The sequence below is a fragment of the Nicotiana tabacum genome, chromosome 7, assembly GCF_000715075.1.
Source record: "Nicotiana tabacum cultivar K326 chromosome 7, ASM71507v2, whole genome shotgun sequence".
In the NCBI taxonomy this organism is placed as follows: domain Eukaryota; kingdom Viridiplantae; phylum Streptophyta; class Magnoliopsida; order Solanales; family Solanaceae; genus Nicotiana; species Nicotiana tabacum.
Genome location: NC_134086.1, coordinates 16,498,974 through 16,517,652, shown reverse-complemented (window position 1 = coordinate 16,517,652; position 18,679 = coordinate 16,498,974). Strand labels below are relative to the sequence as shown.

General features: G+C 36.3%; 2 protein-coding genes across 2 annotated transcripts; one reads left to right on the top strand and one right to left on the bottom strand.

The window, feature by feature from the left end:
* Nucleotides 1-223: 223 nt before the first annotated feature.
* On the bottom strand, nt 224-6,615 carry LOC107818658 (ureidoglycolate hydrolase-like). The gene is made up of 12 exons (XM_016644701.2): nt 6,320-6,615; nt 5,553-5,638; nt 4,574-4,648; nt 4,053-4,181; nt 3,114-3,200; nt 2,716-2,918; nt 2,507-2,609; nt 1,825-1,916; nt 1,449-1,511; nt 1,023-1,263; nt 750-790; nt 224-410 (listed from the first exon to the last, which is right to left on the bottom strand). Exons 1-12 carry the CDS (start codon nt 6,575-6,577, stop codon nt 313-315), a joined length of 1,476 nt encoding a protein of 491 aa, XP_016500187.1. The 5' UTR covers nt 6,578-6,615; the 3' UTR covers nt 224-312.
* Nucleotides 6,616-10,539: 3,924 nt separating this feature from the next.
* On the top strand, nt 10,540-18,313 carry LOC107818659 (uncharacterized). The gene is made up of 11 exons (XM_016644702.2): nt 10,540-10,738; nt 11,608-11,764; nt 12,014-12,407; nt 12,514-12,665; nt 14,292-14,495; nt 14,560-14,727; nt 15,053-15,430; nt 16,044-16,123; nt 16,243-16,606; nt 16,936-17,148; nt 17,753-18,313. Exons 2-11 carry the CDS (start codon nt 11,720-11,722, stop codon nt 18,083-18,085), a joined length of 2,331 nt encoding a protein of 776 aa, XP_016500188.1. The 5' UTR covers nt 10,540-10,738; nt 11,608-11,719; the 3' UTR covers nt 18,086-18,313.
* Nucleotides 18,314-18,679: the final 366 nt, after the last annotated feature.

The following is an 18,679-nucleotide window of genomic DNA, read 5'->3' as shown; positions in this document are numbered from 1 at the left end:
CAGATGAAGTGAAATGATTTGTTAACAAAGCCAACTGCTGTAGAGAGAACAACAACATAGCCAATATAATCCCACAAGTGGGGTCTGGTGAGGATAGTGTGCACGCAGACCTTACCGGATGCCCTCGGCTCAAGGACAAAATGAAAAGGAGCAGTACCAATAAGCAGTAACAACATCGATCTAGAAACAACATCGATATAGTAAAATAACTGCTGTAGAGACATCGGAGGAAATTCACTATCTATAAATTACTTGTAGAAGTAAAAATACAGATGCCCTGAAGCATTAGGAAGTGTTTACTAAATTAAGGGATTATGAGAGAGATAACTTGGCAAGAGTTAGTGCTAGAACTTTTACCCCGTTCGCGATATCGTCAACAGATGAAAACTCTTCAGGCTTATGGCTATATCCTGCAAAATCAATAAGTAACAAAGCATAAATATCAATCCAATCCTCCTATGAAATTACTATGCTAGAACTTGCGCAGATGCTTCGTCTTTGTCCCTAATCCTCGTACTGCAATAGTTAATACATTGTGTAACTCTTTTATAATCATCCAGCATATATTCGTCTGAAACAGTTACCCTAGTGTCACAAATATCTTGTGTTCTAAAACGGAATATAGGTAACCTAACTTGAAGAGACTACGACCAACATCAACTACACAGAAAGAAAATGGAAAGAGATATAATGAACAGAGAGAAAATGGGAAAATACAACTAGCGGCAAAAGAAAGTGAGATGACATACCCTTGTAACAAGGAATGAATATCATGCCCATCGGGGATATTCTGCAAGCATTTCAGAATTACGTTTAGTAGAAAATCTCGGAAACGGCCTCTCTACCTTCTCAAGGTAGGGGTAAGGTTTGCGTACAGACTACTCTCCCCAGACCCCACTTGTGGGATTTCACTGGGTTTGTTGTTGTAGAAAATCTCGGTCAGATAGCATAAGGGACCTATGAACTTAAGAAGATAAGATGCATAAATAAATCGAATAAGGAGGTGTTCCCCCATCACTTACCTTGCCATAAACAGGGAGTCATGATAGGCTCGACTAATCATTCTCTTGTGAGTCAAATTCAGCTGTTGACATGCTAATTCTGTCGCCTTAGTGATTGACTCATCTGAAAGGGCAGGTGGATCTTGATTCACTATTTCAAATTCTGAGAGTATAACTTTGCGTTTCTTAGCAATGGCTAAAGCTGACTGATGGATTTTCTCAATTACAAGATTTCGACGGCTTTCATCAATGTCTCTTGTATCTGTTTCATCCAAAAGAACATGACTTTGTTATCAGATACAGCAAATAGAGACTATGCACTAGGATTTGGATAGAATGTATAGTATTATGTGAATATTTAAATCACGAAATGCTACTCTTTGTGATAAACTAGAGAAGAACTTGATTCGTGGAGAATAAAATACACTAATTTGACAGGAAGTATACCTATTTCAAGGTGTGCCATGCTCGGGATGCTGTTGATTGCTCCAGGATGCAGCTTCAGTATGCCTTTAAAAAAAAAAAATCATTAAATCTTATTGAGAGATTACAATAGTACTGAAGCGGAAGGTTTGACTATCTTCTAATTTGACACCATAATGCGCTGTTATTTTCACAACTCAAAGTTAAGGTCTAGGTTCATCAACATGCCTATTGTACTCATAAATGTTACTCACAATAATTAGTTGTTCCAAACTTTAATAAATCCCCAATTTCTCTGAGAGTTCCATTCTCAGATTTGCAGATTAAAGCATTTATCAGAGCACAAGGTAGTTGACCCTAAACCGGTGTCTTCTGGTATGAGGCGAAAAAATCGGCTTACCAACAGTTCCAACAGTGTCAATGGATCCTGATTCCAGTACATGTTTCTCCACAGCTAGAGCCAACTCTGCAGCAGCCAGTCCAGCATCGTTTCTGTTCCAAATTAGTTGCGGAGATCAATCAGCCATATACGGGAACACATTATTACCAGTAACATTGCACCAGAAAAGAATATATATATATGACTAATATTCCCTATTGCAATCAATTAAAAATCAGACAAAATGTTTTACGGCTCGAAGTCACAATGCAAGTCAGGCAATAGGGAGCTTACAACAAAGAAGACGGGTTTTCAAGAAGTATATGACAGGAAATGGTCAAATCTAGAATTTCTTTTAGTTTTCAAGCTTAGAGTAATGAGAAACACATAACTTAAGAAGAAGGCAAGCACGTATTTTTGACAGTCAATGCACTAACTGCCATAATGGATTCTTCATAAGCAGAAATTCTCATAGAATAAAGTTCTAAACTTTCTTAAGAAATTCCAAGCAAAAGCAACAGCATAAAACATGACACTGGTGGTAGTTATCTGTCTATCACAAAGTAGACAGGAAAACCATCTTAATAATTGTGAAGTACGAAACACATCTTTATTCATAATTAGAAAATGAAAGAGAAGTTGTCAGCAGGCAGAGAGATATGCGGAATCACGGAATAAGTTTGGCTCTTCAAAATGCAGTTACCTTTCTGGCATCAGTGCAGCTCCAGCATGGCCACCCTTGCCTTCAAATGTTACTTTGATGCTTGCCGGAGCAGCAATTGCAGTAACAACACCAATGGAAGTACCTGTAAATTGAAAGATAAACCAGCTTTATTATTGATATGAAACACATTAAAATCGGTCCTAGAATGGGATCATCAAGAATAGGATAACCATTTAAAAGCTGCGTACCTTCTTTTTCTAGAATGGGACCTTGCTCTATGTGCAACTCTACGAAAGCAGAATAGCTTCCTTTCTTGAGAAAGACTTCAGACAAATCCCCCTTAGCATTCTCGTAACCAGCAGACTTGGCAGCATCAGAAAAGGAAATATTCTGGCCGTCAACAGTCTTCTTCAGAAGTTCTGCGAGTTGTACACTTCCAGCTAGCAAACGGCTGCAAATATCATGACCATCAGAATCTCAACTGGATACGGGACATGCTCAGATAGATACTCCTATATTGCAATATAAGCAGTTAAAAACCAAATGGAACTGACTAACTATTGTATGCCGTTCATCAGAGAAACTGATTCCGTGAATTCATTTGCTTAAGCACTAAGGTGCTGGAGTAAGCGATCAAGCTCCTAACCTTCCGAGACAGCTGATCCCGAACCTCGTGGGCTCTTCTGAAGTGAACATAATCACATCCAATGACCTCTTAGGCTTGAAATCCGACCTGCGTAATTTTGATTTTAAATCAGCAAACAAAGGACAGAATTCTGCAGTCAAACAACGTAGCAGCCACATGCAAAGTGTATCTATAATTGTTGAGCTCTCTGAGTTCCATGACTCGGCCAATACCCTCTTTTAATTGCAAAAGAGTTTTTACAGTATAAATGGTCACAATCCTTTAAACTTTAGCCAATTCCTTCATACATAGTTAGCTTAAACTTGAATAAATATGTCGCATGTTTGAGAAGCATTCAATGAAGGAATAAGCAAAACCATCACAAAATCTGATACCAACACAACTTCAATAATATTTTTTTTCCAAAATGAAAGATTTTTCATTCCTTTTTCATTCAGTTTCAGTATTGTATGACTTAAAGATAGTTAATGAGACACACTTTTACACTTGCTTAAGCCTCTGTTATTTTCCCGTTAATGTAAATCTTGGTCATAAAGCATAACTAAAGCTGAGTGTTATCCTTACACGAGGGCATACAAACCCAATCAAACAAAAATCAATAAGGAGCATTCTGACAACAACCCTCCAAAAAGAAACATAATCATGAGTAACAAATAAGAGCAACTCAATTAAGCACAGGATTGCATTTTTGTGTTAAAGTTTTCATTTAACAAAGTTTAGACTTTCTAATACTCCAGAATTGTAATGCAAACAAAAACCAAAGTCATCTTAACGGAAGTTTATTTTATGTTTCGAAAACTTAATTCTTCCAAATGAAAATTTATTTATTTTTGCTAGAGAAATAAAAATCTAAGCTATATTATTGGATTTTCTTAAAACTAACTGAGTCTGACGGTAGACGGAGTTGTTAAAGTTGAACAGTCAGGATATTGTGCATACCGCTTTAACACATTAATGGCCTCTATTGCACCCAAAACACCAACCACGCCATCATACTTCCCGGAGTATGGTATAGCATCAACGTGAGAGCCAGTTAAAACAGGAGTGAGCTCGGGTTCATAGCCATTCCTGAGAACCACCAAATGAAAGTCATATTTGACATATCATAGACCCAACGCAAGCAGACATGGGTGCAAATAAATGTTCAAATCAGACTCATCTTTTAAATAGATCATATTACCTACATCAATGCTAGCCAGACTTTTAAAAATCTGTGCCAGTTTAATTGACATTTTTCACTTTTGGAAAATTAAAATGTAGATATTCAGAAAATCTCATGAAAAGTATTTCCTCGTATCAAATCGAAATAGAAATATTTCAAAAATTAGTTAAAGTTCGCCTAGTTTGAGTCTAGGAAACAGAAAATCAACATTCGGTATTTGAGTATTACGGAGATAAACAAGTGTCTTGCAACTTCTGCTTTACGATAAATGGAGAAAAGCATCATGATACACACTTACCACCGACCAAAAATGTTCCCGACGGCATCCTCTCTGACAGAGAGACCAGAAAGTTCCATCAAATTTTTAATATACCTGCATGACAAGGTAAGCAACAAGTAATCCAGATGTGTTTATCTTTTACTTTCTCAGAAGCAACAACAATGCTTCGAATATTGCTTTTTGTGAGATTGGTCAGCAATGAAATATGCATTCCATACGGATCTATGGGCAACAAGCTAGAAATCTTACAAGAGAACAATAGTTCAAAACTTGTTAAATCATCTAATCTCACTAGAATAAGTCAGAAACAAAACAAATTGATCACGCATCAAATTGGAACTTCAATCATAACACACAGAAGGAACCTATAGAATTTCACCAAACTGAAACCCAGCTACACTGCCTTAAAGACACCCCTTTTTATTCAGTTCATTACTGTATGAAATTCCTCTCTCTTGTCCACATAGCTGTCCTTCATTTTGGGTTCCCCTGTGTAACATTTACTTCCTTAAAAATGTCTTTTTTCTTCGGTAGACAAGCATAGACCATTTGTTGATCAGCATAAACCCAACACTCTTTCACTTTACCCTTCACAAAAGCTACAATTCCATTTTTTGTTCTCTAACTGAAGTTATCAGGATAAAAGGAGTCCTTTTCGTGGCAGTTTCATTTCAAACTTCTTTGACAGAATATGCTCTTTCTGTCAAGGAATATTGATATAAGAAACCGGGAGTACTGTCCAGAAAGTACATTTTGCATGTTACCAAGTCATACACCTGATTAATCCGTTCTTCTTCCGTGATTACTCAAATTAGAGGAAGAGAGCTTCAATGAAGGTACTGAAATGAGGACACCTGCTACTCCAAATTCAAGTCCGCATTTGCTCAACTTTTAGCTCAGTACAGTTTCTAAACTCCTAATCATAGCAAAAGCACAACTGATATAGGCTATATGCAATGTCAAATAAGTAAAAGATTATTATAAGCTGGTTATATACCTCCTTGCTAATACATCCTTCTCACTGTACAGGATCCTGGTGACCGACGGCGCAGGCGAATCCGAGAAAGTTGCTAGCTCATCTATCTAGAATGACACAAATAACAAACTATGATTAGATAAGATTATAAAAAACACTGCACTCAATATGATACCAATTGAAATAAGTTAGAGTAGCCTTCCTTACAAAAATCAGACTTCCCAAACGCATAATATATCCTCCAAAAAACTCCAGTTTATTCAAACACAATATCACAGAAATGACCTCCCATGTTTCACCAATAATCAATTAACAGTTCCATATGCGAGGAAAAAAGTGAACTTTATACGATTCCTTAATGCTTAGTAACATGAACATCATTACCAAAGTTTACCGCAACAACAATTATGCCTCACTGCCAAACAAGTCGTGGTCGGCTATATAAATCCTCACTGACCACGTTACTCTATTTAAACTCATCTCATGCCAATATTATGCAAATACAAATAAAAAGTATTAGAAGTTATGTATATTTTCTAGACCAACGCTTCCAGCAAACAAAACAAAATTTTACTCTTTTTCTTTCTTTTTATTTATTTATTATTCATTATTTTTTTAAGTTTGTTTTCAATAAAAAGGAAATTTAAACCCAATTCAGAGTTCACAAGAATTACATCTTCATAGGCTCTTGTCACTCAAGATTCAATTTTTATGACAAAATTCAAGAACACACAATAAACTGAACCAAAAAAAAAATTACTATACTGGGATTTACTAATTAAATTTACCTGTTTCTGTAGACTTTCAGAGTTGACAGAGAGTGAAGATAAGGAATTGGGATAGTTAGGTTCATGAATTGGGTACCCAGAAAAATCCTCCATTGTTTTGATGGTTATGTCTTCCTCATCTCTTTGAGCTGATATTGCTTGAAAATCAAAGATGAAGCATAGAGAAATAATGAAGATGAAAATAGAGAATCTCAAAGCCATCATTTTTTGAGTTCTTGATACTGTGATTGTACTGACTGCACAATTATCAATTATCATAATATATGCACTGTAGCGGCCAACTTTTTGGAGTCACGTGTGGTTTTTTGGTTAAGTAATAAATTATGAGAATCAAAGTGGATTTTCGCATAACAGGACAAAACAAGGTTAATGTATTTGTCACTGATCACAATCCTCCGCCTTGGAATAAGTAACGACAAAGATACCGTCAATATTCACTCGGTTGAAGACTTGAAGCACTCGTAATTGGCCACACAACGATTTTTTTTGGGCGTAGGCCTTATTTGATTCACTAATTAAGGTCTGGATCTTCATTATTCAAATTCCATTCATTAAAGCATTATTTGTTGTACTTAATAAATATCTGAATCTTAATGATTCAAATCTCAAATATTAAAAATATTTATTTATAAAGTTTGAATTTTAACTATTTAGATCTTAATTGTTTGTTTTTTTTTTACTTCACAACTTAATGGGTCTGAATAGGTGTATATGATTAATATCTATAACAGAGACTTAATTTCATTAAGATGCTATCATTCACATTCATTACTTAGGCCTCATTTGTTTTTTTAAGATTAAGACGTCTGAATCTGAATACACATATAAACATCAAGATGCATATTAAGATTAAAATGTCTGAATCTGAATGCACATCTGAATATATTAAGATGTGTATTAAAATCTGAATACTAAATAATTAAGATTATTTGACTTTTAACATCTGAATGTATAAAATTTATTTTTATTTGAAAATTAATAAACATAAAATTCAAATGAAATACTAACTAATCTAATATTCTATCAATAAAATATATAGTTTTTAAAAATATGATAGTTGTTGGTGGTGATGGCTAACGGGAGAATGTCGACTAGAGGCGGTGGTTGGTGGTAGTTTTGGTTGATGATGGTGGTTCATGCTAGTAGCTAGTAGTGATTGGTAATGATGGCGATTATGATTGAGGATGGTGGTGGTGATAGTTAATATTGCGGGTGGTGGTAGTAGTTAGACTGAGGAAGGTGGTGAGCAAGTGGTGGTAGGTTATAATGATGGTCAATGCCGGCTGTAGTTTTTGATGGTGATGGGGTGGTCAGTTGTGGTAGTTGAGGTGGATGAGTGTTGATTGTGGGTGAGAATGATGATGGTCGTAGTGGTAGGGATAGTGGGTGGTGATGGTCGATAATGGTAGCGACTATAATTGAGGATGATGGTGGTGGTGGTGGTAGTGATGGTGGTGGAGGTGGAGGTGGTGGTGGTGGTGGCAGTTAATAATGAATGTGTGATAGCATCCTAATGAAATTAAGTCTCTACTATAGATCTTAATCATACAGACCAATTCAGACCCATTAAGTAGTTGTGAATTTAAAAAAAACAAACAAACTTAATGATTAAGATCTGAATAATTAAGATTCAGATTTTAAAAACAAGCACACTTAATGTCTGAGATCTGAATGATTAAGATTCAGACCTCCATTAAGTGCAAACAAATGAGGCCTTAATACCTCCACCGCCTACCATTATCAACTACTACCACCACCACCACCATCATCCTCAACCATAGCCGCCGCCACAACCATCCTCAACCATAGCCGCCACCACTGCTACCACTCACCACCATCATCCTCAGCCATAACCATATACTCACCCATCTCAACTACCACAACCAACCACCCCATCACCATTAATAACCATAGCCGGCATTGTCCGCCATTATAAACTACCACTACCCATCATCACCTTCCTCAAATTCCATAAACTTTCGAACTCGTAAACTCTATAATTTTTAACCCCACAAACTTCCAAATACATAAACCTTTGAACTCATAACTTTGGACTTCGTAAAATTTCGAGCATGTAAATTGAAAACTGAATTTTTTTTTAAAAATGTCGCGGCGGGTTAAGGTGGGGGATGCTGCAGAAGTTTTGTTATAGAAAATTAAAAATACAAACAATAACAATAACAGCAACATATCCAGTATTATTCCACAAAATTAAAAATACAAAAAAAAAAATCGAGGAGGGGGTTAGCAGGGTGGGCGGTGACGGAAAAGAAAACAAAAACTGAAATCTGAAGAAGAAAAAAACATGTTTGGAGAGAGGGGGTGAGAGAGGTGGGGTAGGGAAGAGAATGGGGAGGGAGTTGGGGTTAGATGTGAGGGTATGTGGAGTTTTTGGAAAATGTTTTCCTAACTTTTTCTAGGGAAGTTATTTTCCTCCAATTTTAGAAAAATGTGATATCTAGGAAAATATTTTTCAAACTATTTTGTGCAACCAAACAATGAAAAATTGAAAAATATTTTTCGTCATACCAAACACACCCTAAGATATTATACATTCAAGACTTTTTGTAGGAACGATATTTCACTATTACTCCTATACTTTTACCACTCATCACCACTGCTATTGTTGTCCCCTACTATTGTAGATTATCACCACTCATTACCATCATCTAGCTACAACCATGTACCGTTGTCAAACATGAATATTAGTTGTCATTACCACTAGCCATCATTTACAACCATCACCGCCAACCACGATTACCAACACAATAACCAATCACCGTTGTCAACCACCGCTATTATCAGTCACCACCACCATCAAATACCATAGTTAACTTCTACTGTCATCTACCATCTACTACACATAATCACCATTATCAACTAACATCACCATCAACTACTACCTAGTTGGCACCCACGACCACCATGCTAGCCATCATCGCCACCAACCACCATATAATTTTAATTTTTTATTAATATAGTAGTAAATTAATTAGTACTATTTTATTTGAATTTATACTTATTAATTTTTAAATAAACAGAACATTTACACATTCAAATGTAGAGAGAACAAACAGTCTTAATTATTTAGTATTCGGATGTGTATTCAAATGTTTTATTCTTAATACACATTAATATTAAGATATGTATTCAGATTCAGACGTCTTAATCTTAATAAAAACAATTAAGGCCTAAGTAAATCCTGCTTCAATGCAATAGCTTGCAAACCATATTGAAGAAGTATATCGCGCTAAACAACCCCGTGCAATGCACGAAATAATATTTAATCAACAGTTCATTTTACATTTTTATCATTACCTAAGTTTGACGTGTTGACTTAACATATTATAAAGATGAAATAATCTCCTAATTTCACTTACAATGTGAATGAAAAATATTTTTATAATAAAGATCTTGTACCAATGACGAGGAGTAAACTACTATTTAAAAAAAATATAATTTTAAAGTAAATATTAATCATACAATAATATTGTTATTATTATTAATCAACACAATAATTATTTTATTATTAATTATTAAAATACTACATTATAGTTCTCACAAAATTAGTAAGTGTACCAAACGACTCATAAGGAAATAGGGGGAAGTGCACAAACAACCATTCTTAGGGTTGTTATTCAAGGATTAGTCAGTACTTATTTTGTCCTGAAAATTTAGAGGGTGTTTGGCTAAGCTTATTAGCTGGTCAAACTGGCTTATAAATACTTTTTGGCTTATCTACGCGTTTGGTAAAATTAAAACTGCTTATAAGACAAAAATAAGCCAAAAGCCATAAGTTGGTCTCCCCCAACTTATCAAATTTCAGCTTATAAGCACTTTAGGTTTGACCAAAATATTTACTATTCTATCCCTAAAATACTTCTTTTTAAAACAAAACTCTTCGTATACCCAGTTCTTTTGCTGGTTATTATTAATTTCAGCACTTTTATCCAAACATGTAAATGCTTATTTTTTAAATCAGCTTCAGCACTTAAAAGTGCTTTTCAACACCTAATGCTTATCAGCTACTCTAAATCAGCTAAGCCAAACGGGCTCTTAAACTAAAAATCATAATTTCAAGACAGTTCAAGAAAAATTAAACTGAAAAATTAAAATTCAAAATACATTGACTAATTCCTAAATAGCAGCCCTTTAAAGCGGCTATCTAGTGTAATTTCTACGAGGGTATAAATAGGAAGCAAAGTCCATTGGCATTGAGAGAACATTTATTGGGCCGAAAGAGCAGCCCATCAAAGTAAAATCTGGACCAAGTAAGCGGTGCAAAATCTGCTTAGGCCCAACAAATTCATATCCCCATTCGATCGTGCGTCAATCGATCGCCGATTTGTTCTTCGCCGAAGTCAATTGAATCGCCACCGATCTCCGCCGCCTGCAACAGCACTCTGGCTTAATTCAGCGGTAAGTTTCCTCTTTACCTCTATATCTCCTTCAGATAACTCAATTCTTAAGCGGAAAAATTGAAAGTGCATAATAAAATTGTGAATTGTGAAAACAGTTTATTCCAAATTTTAATTTTTCGACTTTAGTTTATCATCTCTTTCTCTCACCACTAAAAGAACTTAATCTCTATTTTGAATTAATTAGGAAAAATAGGAACTAATTAACGTACATAGGAGTATGAAATTTGGTGTTCTGAATTAGGTTGCGATGCTTTATTTATGCTAAGCCTCAAATTTGCTCTTTACATAGGTCTTTTCTTTATCGTACAAGTTGATTTGCTTTTTCAAATCCGGTTCCCATGTGTATTTGACTCCAAAAGGTTTATTTATTAAATCCAAAATTCTGTTTGTACGCATTACAGTGCTCTGTGAGTTTTCAGTTCTTGGAGTAGAAGCTTGCCCTGACACTACTGTCATTGATATAATCTGTCTATGAACCTAGTGCCATGATTGCCTTCATTGGCAAATTACATAACGTTTGCTTAGAGGTGAATTTAGGATTTAAGTTCTATGGGTTCAAACTTGAAGATTCTTAGCATTGAACCCATTGTAGTTTTAAAGTTATGGGTTCATACATGCAACATATTGTAATTGTAGTGAATTTGACACATAAAATTATGCTTCACGGTAGAAATACTGGATTCAACTGAACCCAATATCAATACATTGCATCCGCCTCTGTGTGTGCTGGTTATTGTATTCTGGTTGTAACCCCTCTAGCATTAACGTTTTGCTGTGTATATATTAGTAAAAGTTACTCTTATAATCTTTTGTAAGTTGCAATCGCTCAACTACTCTAATTTATTATATTTTGATCTTGATTTCCAGGATAGTGTTTAAGGAACAGCACGGTGCAAGGCATCCCGCGTTCACGATCCAGGATAGTGTTTGAAAAGGTAAAATTCTACGGAACTTGGTGTTAAGGTGACAAACAAAGAGCATGCTTTTGGGATTGAAGTTCGTACCACGCGAGCAAGTAGAAAAGGTGAGGCTACTGACATTTTGTCATCACACGGTAGAAGTCCATAATGATGAAGTAGCATGAATCGTATTGGTGTCAAGATAAATTCTGTTCTTTTTTGTGATTGTTGATGAATGTTTTTCTTGAAATTAGTGAACAAAAGTTTTCTTATTTGTTTGGGTGGATAATTTTTTAACCTTTTTCTTTTTGGGTTCTTTGGTCATGTATGAGAAAGTTACATGCCTCTGATGCTCCCGACTAATTTTGTGTTAGGCAAAGGATGAAAGCTTGGATGATTCTCGAAAACAGAGGAGGAAATCTGGTCATAAGAAGGAAAGGGAGAGAAAGAAAAAGAAAAAATTTCGTTCCACTAGTTCAGATGATGACGACCTTGAAAAAATAAGAGCGAGGTCAAAGAAAAAGAAATGGTATGCCTCAGATGACGATTTGTCCTTGTATTCAGATGGAAGTGGGAGTGAGAGTTCTTCTGATTATGAGAGAAAGAGCAGTAGTAGGAAGACAAGTAAGAAGAGAAGAGGCAAGGATGGAAAAAGTAAAGAAAGAAACAGAAGATCTTCATCTGAGTCTGAAAGTGAAAAAAGGAAGAGAAGTAAGAAAGATAGACATATTCGGAGTGAGGATGATGAACTGGAAGATAACTTGCTTGGTAAGCATAAATTAAGTTATTATCCACTTAATTTTAAATAGCCCTTTCCCCAAGATTAACTGATGGAGTAATTTATTGCGTTATTTTTCTTTGGTGGAATTTTAAGATAATGGCACTGGTGGATCTAAGTCGCGTAATGATCATGAACTTTTGAGAAGAGAAATAGGGTTGGATTGGATGCTGCGGCCAAAAGACAATGTGGATAAGATTCCTGAACCAGCATCCAACTGTTCAACTGAGGAGGCTCCAGCCGAAGAGGTATATTTTTAATTGATGTCATAACTTTGTGCGACTTTGAATACTAGTCTGTTTCCAATTTATCGTGTCTTATAGTGGGACAATATTGCGTGCTTGCTTACCAAGCCATACCCTCTGTTTTATATGTAGTTTGCTTTAATCAGTATGTTTATGTTAAGGATGCAAGAGCTAGAGCTAGTTGACATGTCATATATTGTTCACATTGAAAAAACTGTAATACTAGAGTTGCTTTTTCCCAGTCTTCCGCAATTCTTCCATTCGTTTGTTAATTGTATTAGGGAAATCTCCAGATTTACCCCTGTACTTTGCGAGAAGGTCTAGATTTACACTCTTTAGAAGTTTGGCTCAATTAAGCCCTTGCCGTTACACTTTTGGGCTAAATATACCCCTATTGACTAACAGATTTGCTTGAGATTATTTTGTGTCTTAATGCCCACGGATGGCCTTTTTAACCCACATCCATTTAACCCGAGCCATTTGACTCAGTTTAATATTAACTCCCAGTGGCACATGTTTTAGCCTACCACCATTGATGCTACTTAGTTTGTTCCCCCCCCCCCCCCTGGGAGCATTTCTAAGCTCCCTATATTTTCTCACCGGATCACGACTTGCTATTTGAACAAAATTCAATCTGATGTTCCATTTCACACTCATTCTCTTCTGCATCCAAATTAAAAATTTCTGATTCATTATCTTCATTTTCCACCACTGTGGAAAAGGGTGTCCATAAAAATTAAAAAGATTAAATCTTTTCCATTTATCAAAACCATACAGGTGAAATTTGAGGTGGGGTTTTTATTGGGTGTCCATAAATGTGAAAATATTGGATTTTTTTTTGGTTCTCTAAATTGGGTATGCAGGTAGCTACTGGAAAGTGAGAAAATCTGAACTTGGATAGGTTATTCTTGGATAAATACAGATAAAGAGATTTCTTGCTGGTCCTCTTGCCATTAGGAGATAAAAGATTATTGCTTTAAGAATGTAATATGCATAGAGCAACAAAAAATAGAATTATAGAGAAACTAAAGTAACAGTTATTGATAGCAATAGAAGCATACCTCAAGGAGCACGGAAGATTGTAAAGAGAAGCAGGAATGGCGGGAAAAGAGTGGTGAAAGTAGGGACCCACTGAAAACCCCATCTATGGAGGAAGGGGTATAAAGGGTTTGGTAATAGTGAGGAAGATGTTGGTAGGAGGGATGAAGAATTTGGGATAAAAGTTAAAAATTAAAATTAAGCCACATGGTAGTAGTTGGAGTTAATCAGATTGATTAGAGATTTATTAATTTAAACAAAGGTCTGTTAAGTCAATAGGGGTTTATTTAGCCCAAAAGTGTAACGACAAAGGGCTTAATCGAGCCAAACTTCTAACGGAGGGTAAATCTAGACTTTTTCGCAAAGTACAAGGATAATCTGAACCTTTTCCCTTGTATTTATGTCTTTATTCCAATGTATCACAAGATTTATTTTGAATGCATAGTGAGCGACTGTCTTGAATCTTTATTATTCTCTGTACTGCTGCTTATTCAATTCTTTGAGGGGATATGAAGCAAGGGTAATCTTGGCGCACTGCTTGATATTGTTATGTATTGGACCAGACTGACATCCGTATGTTTCTTGTTTTAGGTGATAAAAGTAAATCCCAGAGAACTGAACCCATATTTGAAGGATGGTGGAGGTGGTTATCCTGATGATTCAGAAGGAACAAATACTGGTGGTAGCCAACTTCTGTCTACTGCTGTTATTGGTGATGGAGGTGCAAGTTGGAGGCTCAAAGCCTTGAGACGAGCTCAAGAACAAGCAGATCGTGAAGGACGGAAGCTTGATGAGGTTGGCATTTCAGTGTTTGTCTTGCCCTTCTATTGCGGCCACTTTCTAACTTTTACAGTTACAGGTGGCAGCAGAACGCTGGGGCTCACTTGGTCAGCTTGCTGTTTCTGTGGCTTCTGGTAAAGCTGCACCTACCCGTGCTCATCTTCATGCTATCAACGATAGGAGGCGAGGGTTAATGGATGACAAAGAAGCTGTTGCAGACAAAAGAAATCAGACTTATGCTAGAAAGGTAAAGTCAGATGTGAGCCGGTGAATTTACTATTAGACGACAGTTAGTTGCTTTGTATTTCTGTGGTTTCTCTTTACAGTTTACGCTTGTACGTTTGTAATTTTAGTTCTTGATGGAGTGACATCTGAATATCAAGTTTTTATTAAATTAATTTTGGCTTTTTTTTAAAACAATTATGCAGTAGTCTCATTTCTAAGAATCTGTGCCTTGATCCTTTTAAATTCAGAAGGAAAATGGTGTAGTTTCCTTTACTAAGAGGAAACGACAATTTGGCTGTTTTTGTGCTATGTTTTATTGGTCTTGTCTCATAAACATGTGTTTGCAGGACGCATCCGCTGGTCATTCTAAAATGCGAATGCCCAACCCTAAAAATTCTTTATCATGGCGCAAAGAGAAAAATCAAAATATATCCAATGCTGATCCGGGGCTTATTGCCACTGCAATTTCTAGTGTAAATAAATTTTCCAACGACGGAAATTTTATGCGTGAATTTATGAATGAAAAGAGTGGTGATCCCAGTCGTGCTCGTGATTCTTCAAATCCAAGGTTTGGAGTCTCGGAATCAAAACCAGATTTACCAATATATGAGAAAACAAGTGAAGATAGAACAAATATCAAACCAGCCTTGACTGCAAATCAATTAGCTGCAAAAGTGATGCAGCTTCGCATGAGAGGGATGCACGATGAAGCAGAAAAACTTCTGGTGAGCAATAATTCATTCTCTTCTGTAGATTATTCAAATAGCACGACGGTTAGTCAAGACCATTTTATTTCAAGTAACATCACTGATATTTGATGTTGCAGGCCTTTTAAAACGCATCAGTAGTTTGTAACGGGTCATCTGCTTTGTCTATTGGTCGTAGGTTCCTAAATGATTCATCTTTCCTAGATCTTGTTCTCTTAGCTAGTATCGTTTTTATTCTAAATTGACAGTCAAGACCATGTGTGTTTCAAGTAACATCACTGATATTTGATGTTGCTGGCCTTTTAAAACGCACCAATAGTTTGTAATGTGTCATCTGCTTTATCTATTGGTCATAGGTGCCAAAAATGATTCATCTTTCCCAGATCTTATTTTCTTAGCTAGTATTGTTTTTATTCTAAATTGATAGCTAGATCAGTCTGTAAATTTCTTTCTTTGCCGCTTTCTCGAAACTAGTGACATTGTTAAAGCATCTCCATGTTGGGCAGCTTGCCGTTTCTTAAGCAAATTACTAGGGGGGGTTTATTATAAGACTTAATGACACTTAGTCTCGAGCGGACTGTGTAGGCTCCATGATTGTATTCAACTTATAGTGTATCACTTTCTTTTTCAGAAAGACGCAGAGGAGATGAAAATGAAACAAACTGCTAATGATGTATCGAGCAGACCACCAATTCATGGGAGCACAAGCAGGTATTTTATATCTGAATTGTCAGTTGTGGCTTTCTTGACTTGATGAATAGTTCTTTTTATCTTTTTGATCTCAATGCCTACCAGCATGCTGAATGTACTGGCTCTTATCCTTTATTTAGATATGTGATGCATGGCCTATCTGCTCGGCAAAATAAGAAAATGGAGGATGCTGATGTGCATCTTGCTCAGAAGATAGTGCAAAACAAACAATATAGTACGTACGGTCAGGCAGATGATGAGTATGATTATGATGATGGGCCGAGGAGAAAGTCCCGGAAAAAAGTAGGAATGGAGAATCAGAAATCTCTTGAGGTAGCTCATCATGCAAGGCGCGTTTTGACTCAGCAAGAGAGATGCCAATTCTGCTTTGAGAATCCAACAAGACCAAAGCACTTGGTGGTTGCCATTGCAAATTTCACTTACTTATCACTGCCAGTTTGGCAGCCGATTGTCCCAGGTCATTGCTGCATCTTGACAATGCAGGTGACTTTGAGCCCTTTTCTGGTCATATATCTGTAGGTTATCTTTTTCGTTCGTTCTTGTGTATAATTAAACAACTAATTGAATTTCGAAGAAATAATCTTTAGTGTGCTATCTTCTTGGGTAGAATGCCGTATTAGCAATATGGAGATCCATGTTCTTATTTGTCCGTGTTACTGCATTTCAAGAAATCATTTACATCAGAAGAAAATGTTTTCTGTTGTGGAAGATATGTGAGGACGTTGTTGCTGCCAAAATTCTTGTTATATCGCTATCTTTGCTCCCAATCCTCTGTTTTTTGTCATAATGACCTTTGCTTGCTCTCTGAACAGCATGAATCAGCTACAAGATCTTTGGATGATAATGTCTGGGAGGAGTTTAGGAATTTCAAGAAATGCCTCATAATGATGTTTGCAAAGCAGGAGAAGGATCTTATTTTTCTTGAGACTGTGATGGGTTTGGCCCGGCAAAAGCGGCATTGTTTGATCGAGTGCATTCCTATGCCCAAGGAAGTTGCGAAGCAGGGACCTCTGTACTTTAAGAAGGTTTGCAAAACCATCCTATAAGTTGGCCATTTTATTATTTTAGCTACTGTCTATCAAGTTTTGGTTTGGAATGAGTTGGGATTTCTCTGTTGGGATCTAGAAATTGCCTAGACTTCCTAATTGTGCTATGAAGGTGGTTTTGACAAAGCATCTGAAGATTACCAGTTGTCTTTTAGTCAATATGATTAGAAAGTGGTCGGAAACTGTGAAATATGAAATGTCGTTAGGATCAGTGCTAGTAAGTCCCACTTCTTGGTCTTTCTACTCTTAACAAGTCATAGGATGTACTAGGCTTATTTGGTGGAAGCTAATGTTCTCACAATTGCATCTCTTCTTTTTAGCTAAATGCTTATGTATCGATGCGAAAGAAAACATAGAACTGTCTCTTGGCTCTTAATAGTAGACCCTATGGATATTCAGAATCAAGCTTAGGATTTGTTTCTCGCTAAGAATGAAGATTGGCATAGCGTGCTAGAGATACTCGTGGTTACACTTCCATTCACGCTCATACTTGTGCTTTCCCTTTCTTCTATGCCCTATTTGTTGCTATGTCATTGTATTAGTGTTCTTTTCTACACTTGCTCCTAACAAATATTCACTGTAGGCGATTGATGAAGCAGAAGATGAATGGAGTCAACACAATGCTAAGAAGCTCATAGATACAAGTGTGAAAGGGTTGCGGTCCTCAATTCCAAAGGATTTTCCATACTTCCACGTTGAATTCGGCTTAAACAAGGGGTTCGTTCATGTAATTGACGATGAAACACAGTTCAATAGCAGCTTTGGCCTCAATGTGGTAAGAGGAATGTTGAAGTTGCCACCTGAAGACATGCATCAGCAGCGTCGGAAGCGTGAATCAGTGGAGACACAGAGACAAGCTGTTGCTAGTTTTATTCGAGATTGGCAGCCTTTTGACTGGACTAAACAGCTCGACTGACAACACATTAGATGTATGATATCTGTACTCTGGATATAAATTTGTTATCCACATGTCGGTGTAGATTGTGTTTGTAAAGGAGGTAGCGAGTGAGTAATCATACTCTCTGTATCAGTATTCTTGCGTGATTGTGACGCTAATAATTTGGTTTTAATCCTGGAAATGTAAATTCATCTGGAATTTTTTATCGTGGAAAGGAAATGGAAACGATATGATTAAAGCCTCGCAGAAGAGTAGCCATAGGAAATGACAGTAAGAGGGCCTATTGCATTGGAATTATCCCGGTCTTCTATGGAGCATTATCTAGTAATTGAAGGAGGTGGTTTTATGTCGAGGCAGAGCTAAGATTTCAAGCTTATGAGTTCGAGATTTTAGTTGTTAATCAATAATTTATACATATTTAATGAATTTCTTAAGATAAATATATGGTTTGAACCAAAGTTATTGTGTTTGGCCAAACCCGTTTCCGGCACTCTTGCTCCGCCCTGGTTCTAAGTATTTTTATCTATATAGGATAGGGTTAGTGTAGCTTTGGAACTTCAACTATTGGTAGGACACTTAATTAGTTATTAGAATTCCATGCAAATTGAAGTT

What these genes read in the sequence shown, in the direction of transcription:
- LOC107818658 (XM_016644701.2), bottom strand. Translation starts at nt 6,577, where the DNA reads ATGATAATTGATAATTGTGCAGTCAGTACAATCACAGTATCAAGAACT. An exon ending in AAGGATGTATTAGCAAGGAG is followed by an intron (nt 4,649 to 5,552) that starts GTATATAACCAG and finishes CTTGTCATGCAG; the next exon opens with GTATATTAAAAATTTGATGG. An exon ending in ATTCATTCCTTGTTACAAGG is followed by an intron (nt 411 to 749) that starts GTATGTCATCTC and finishes TTGATTTTGCAG; the next exon opens with GATATAGCCATAAGCCTGAA.
- LOC107818659 (XM_016644702.2), top strand. Translation starts at nt 11,720, where the DNA reads ATGCTTTTGGGATTGAAGTTCGTACCACGCGAGCAAGTAGAAAAG. An exon ending in AAGGACGGAAGCTTGATGAG is followed by an intron (nt 14,496 to 14,559) that starts GTTGGCATTTCA and finishes TTACAGTTACAG; the next exon opens with GTGGCAGCAGAACGCTGGGG. An exon ending in ATGAAGCAGAAAAACTTCTG is followed by an intron (nt 15,431 to 16,043) that starts GTGAGCAATAAT and finishes TTTCTTTTTCAG; the next exon opens with AAAGACGCAGAGGAGATGAA.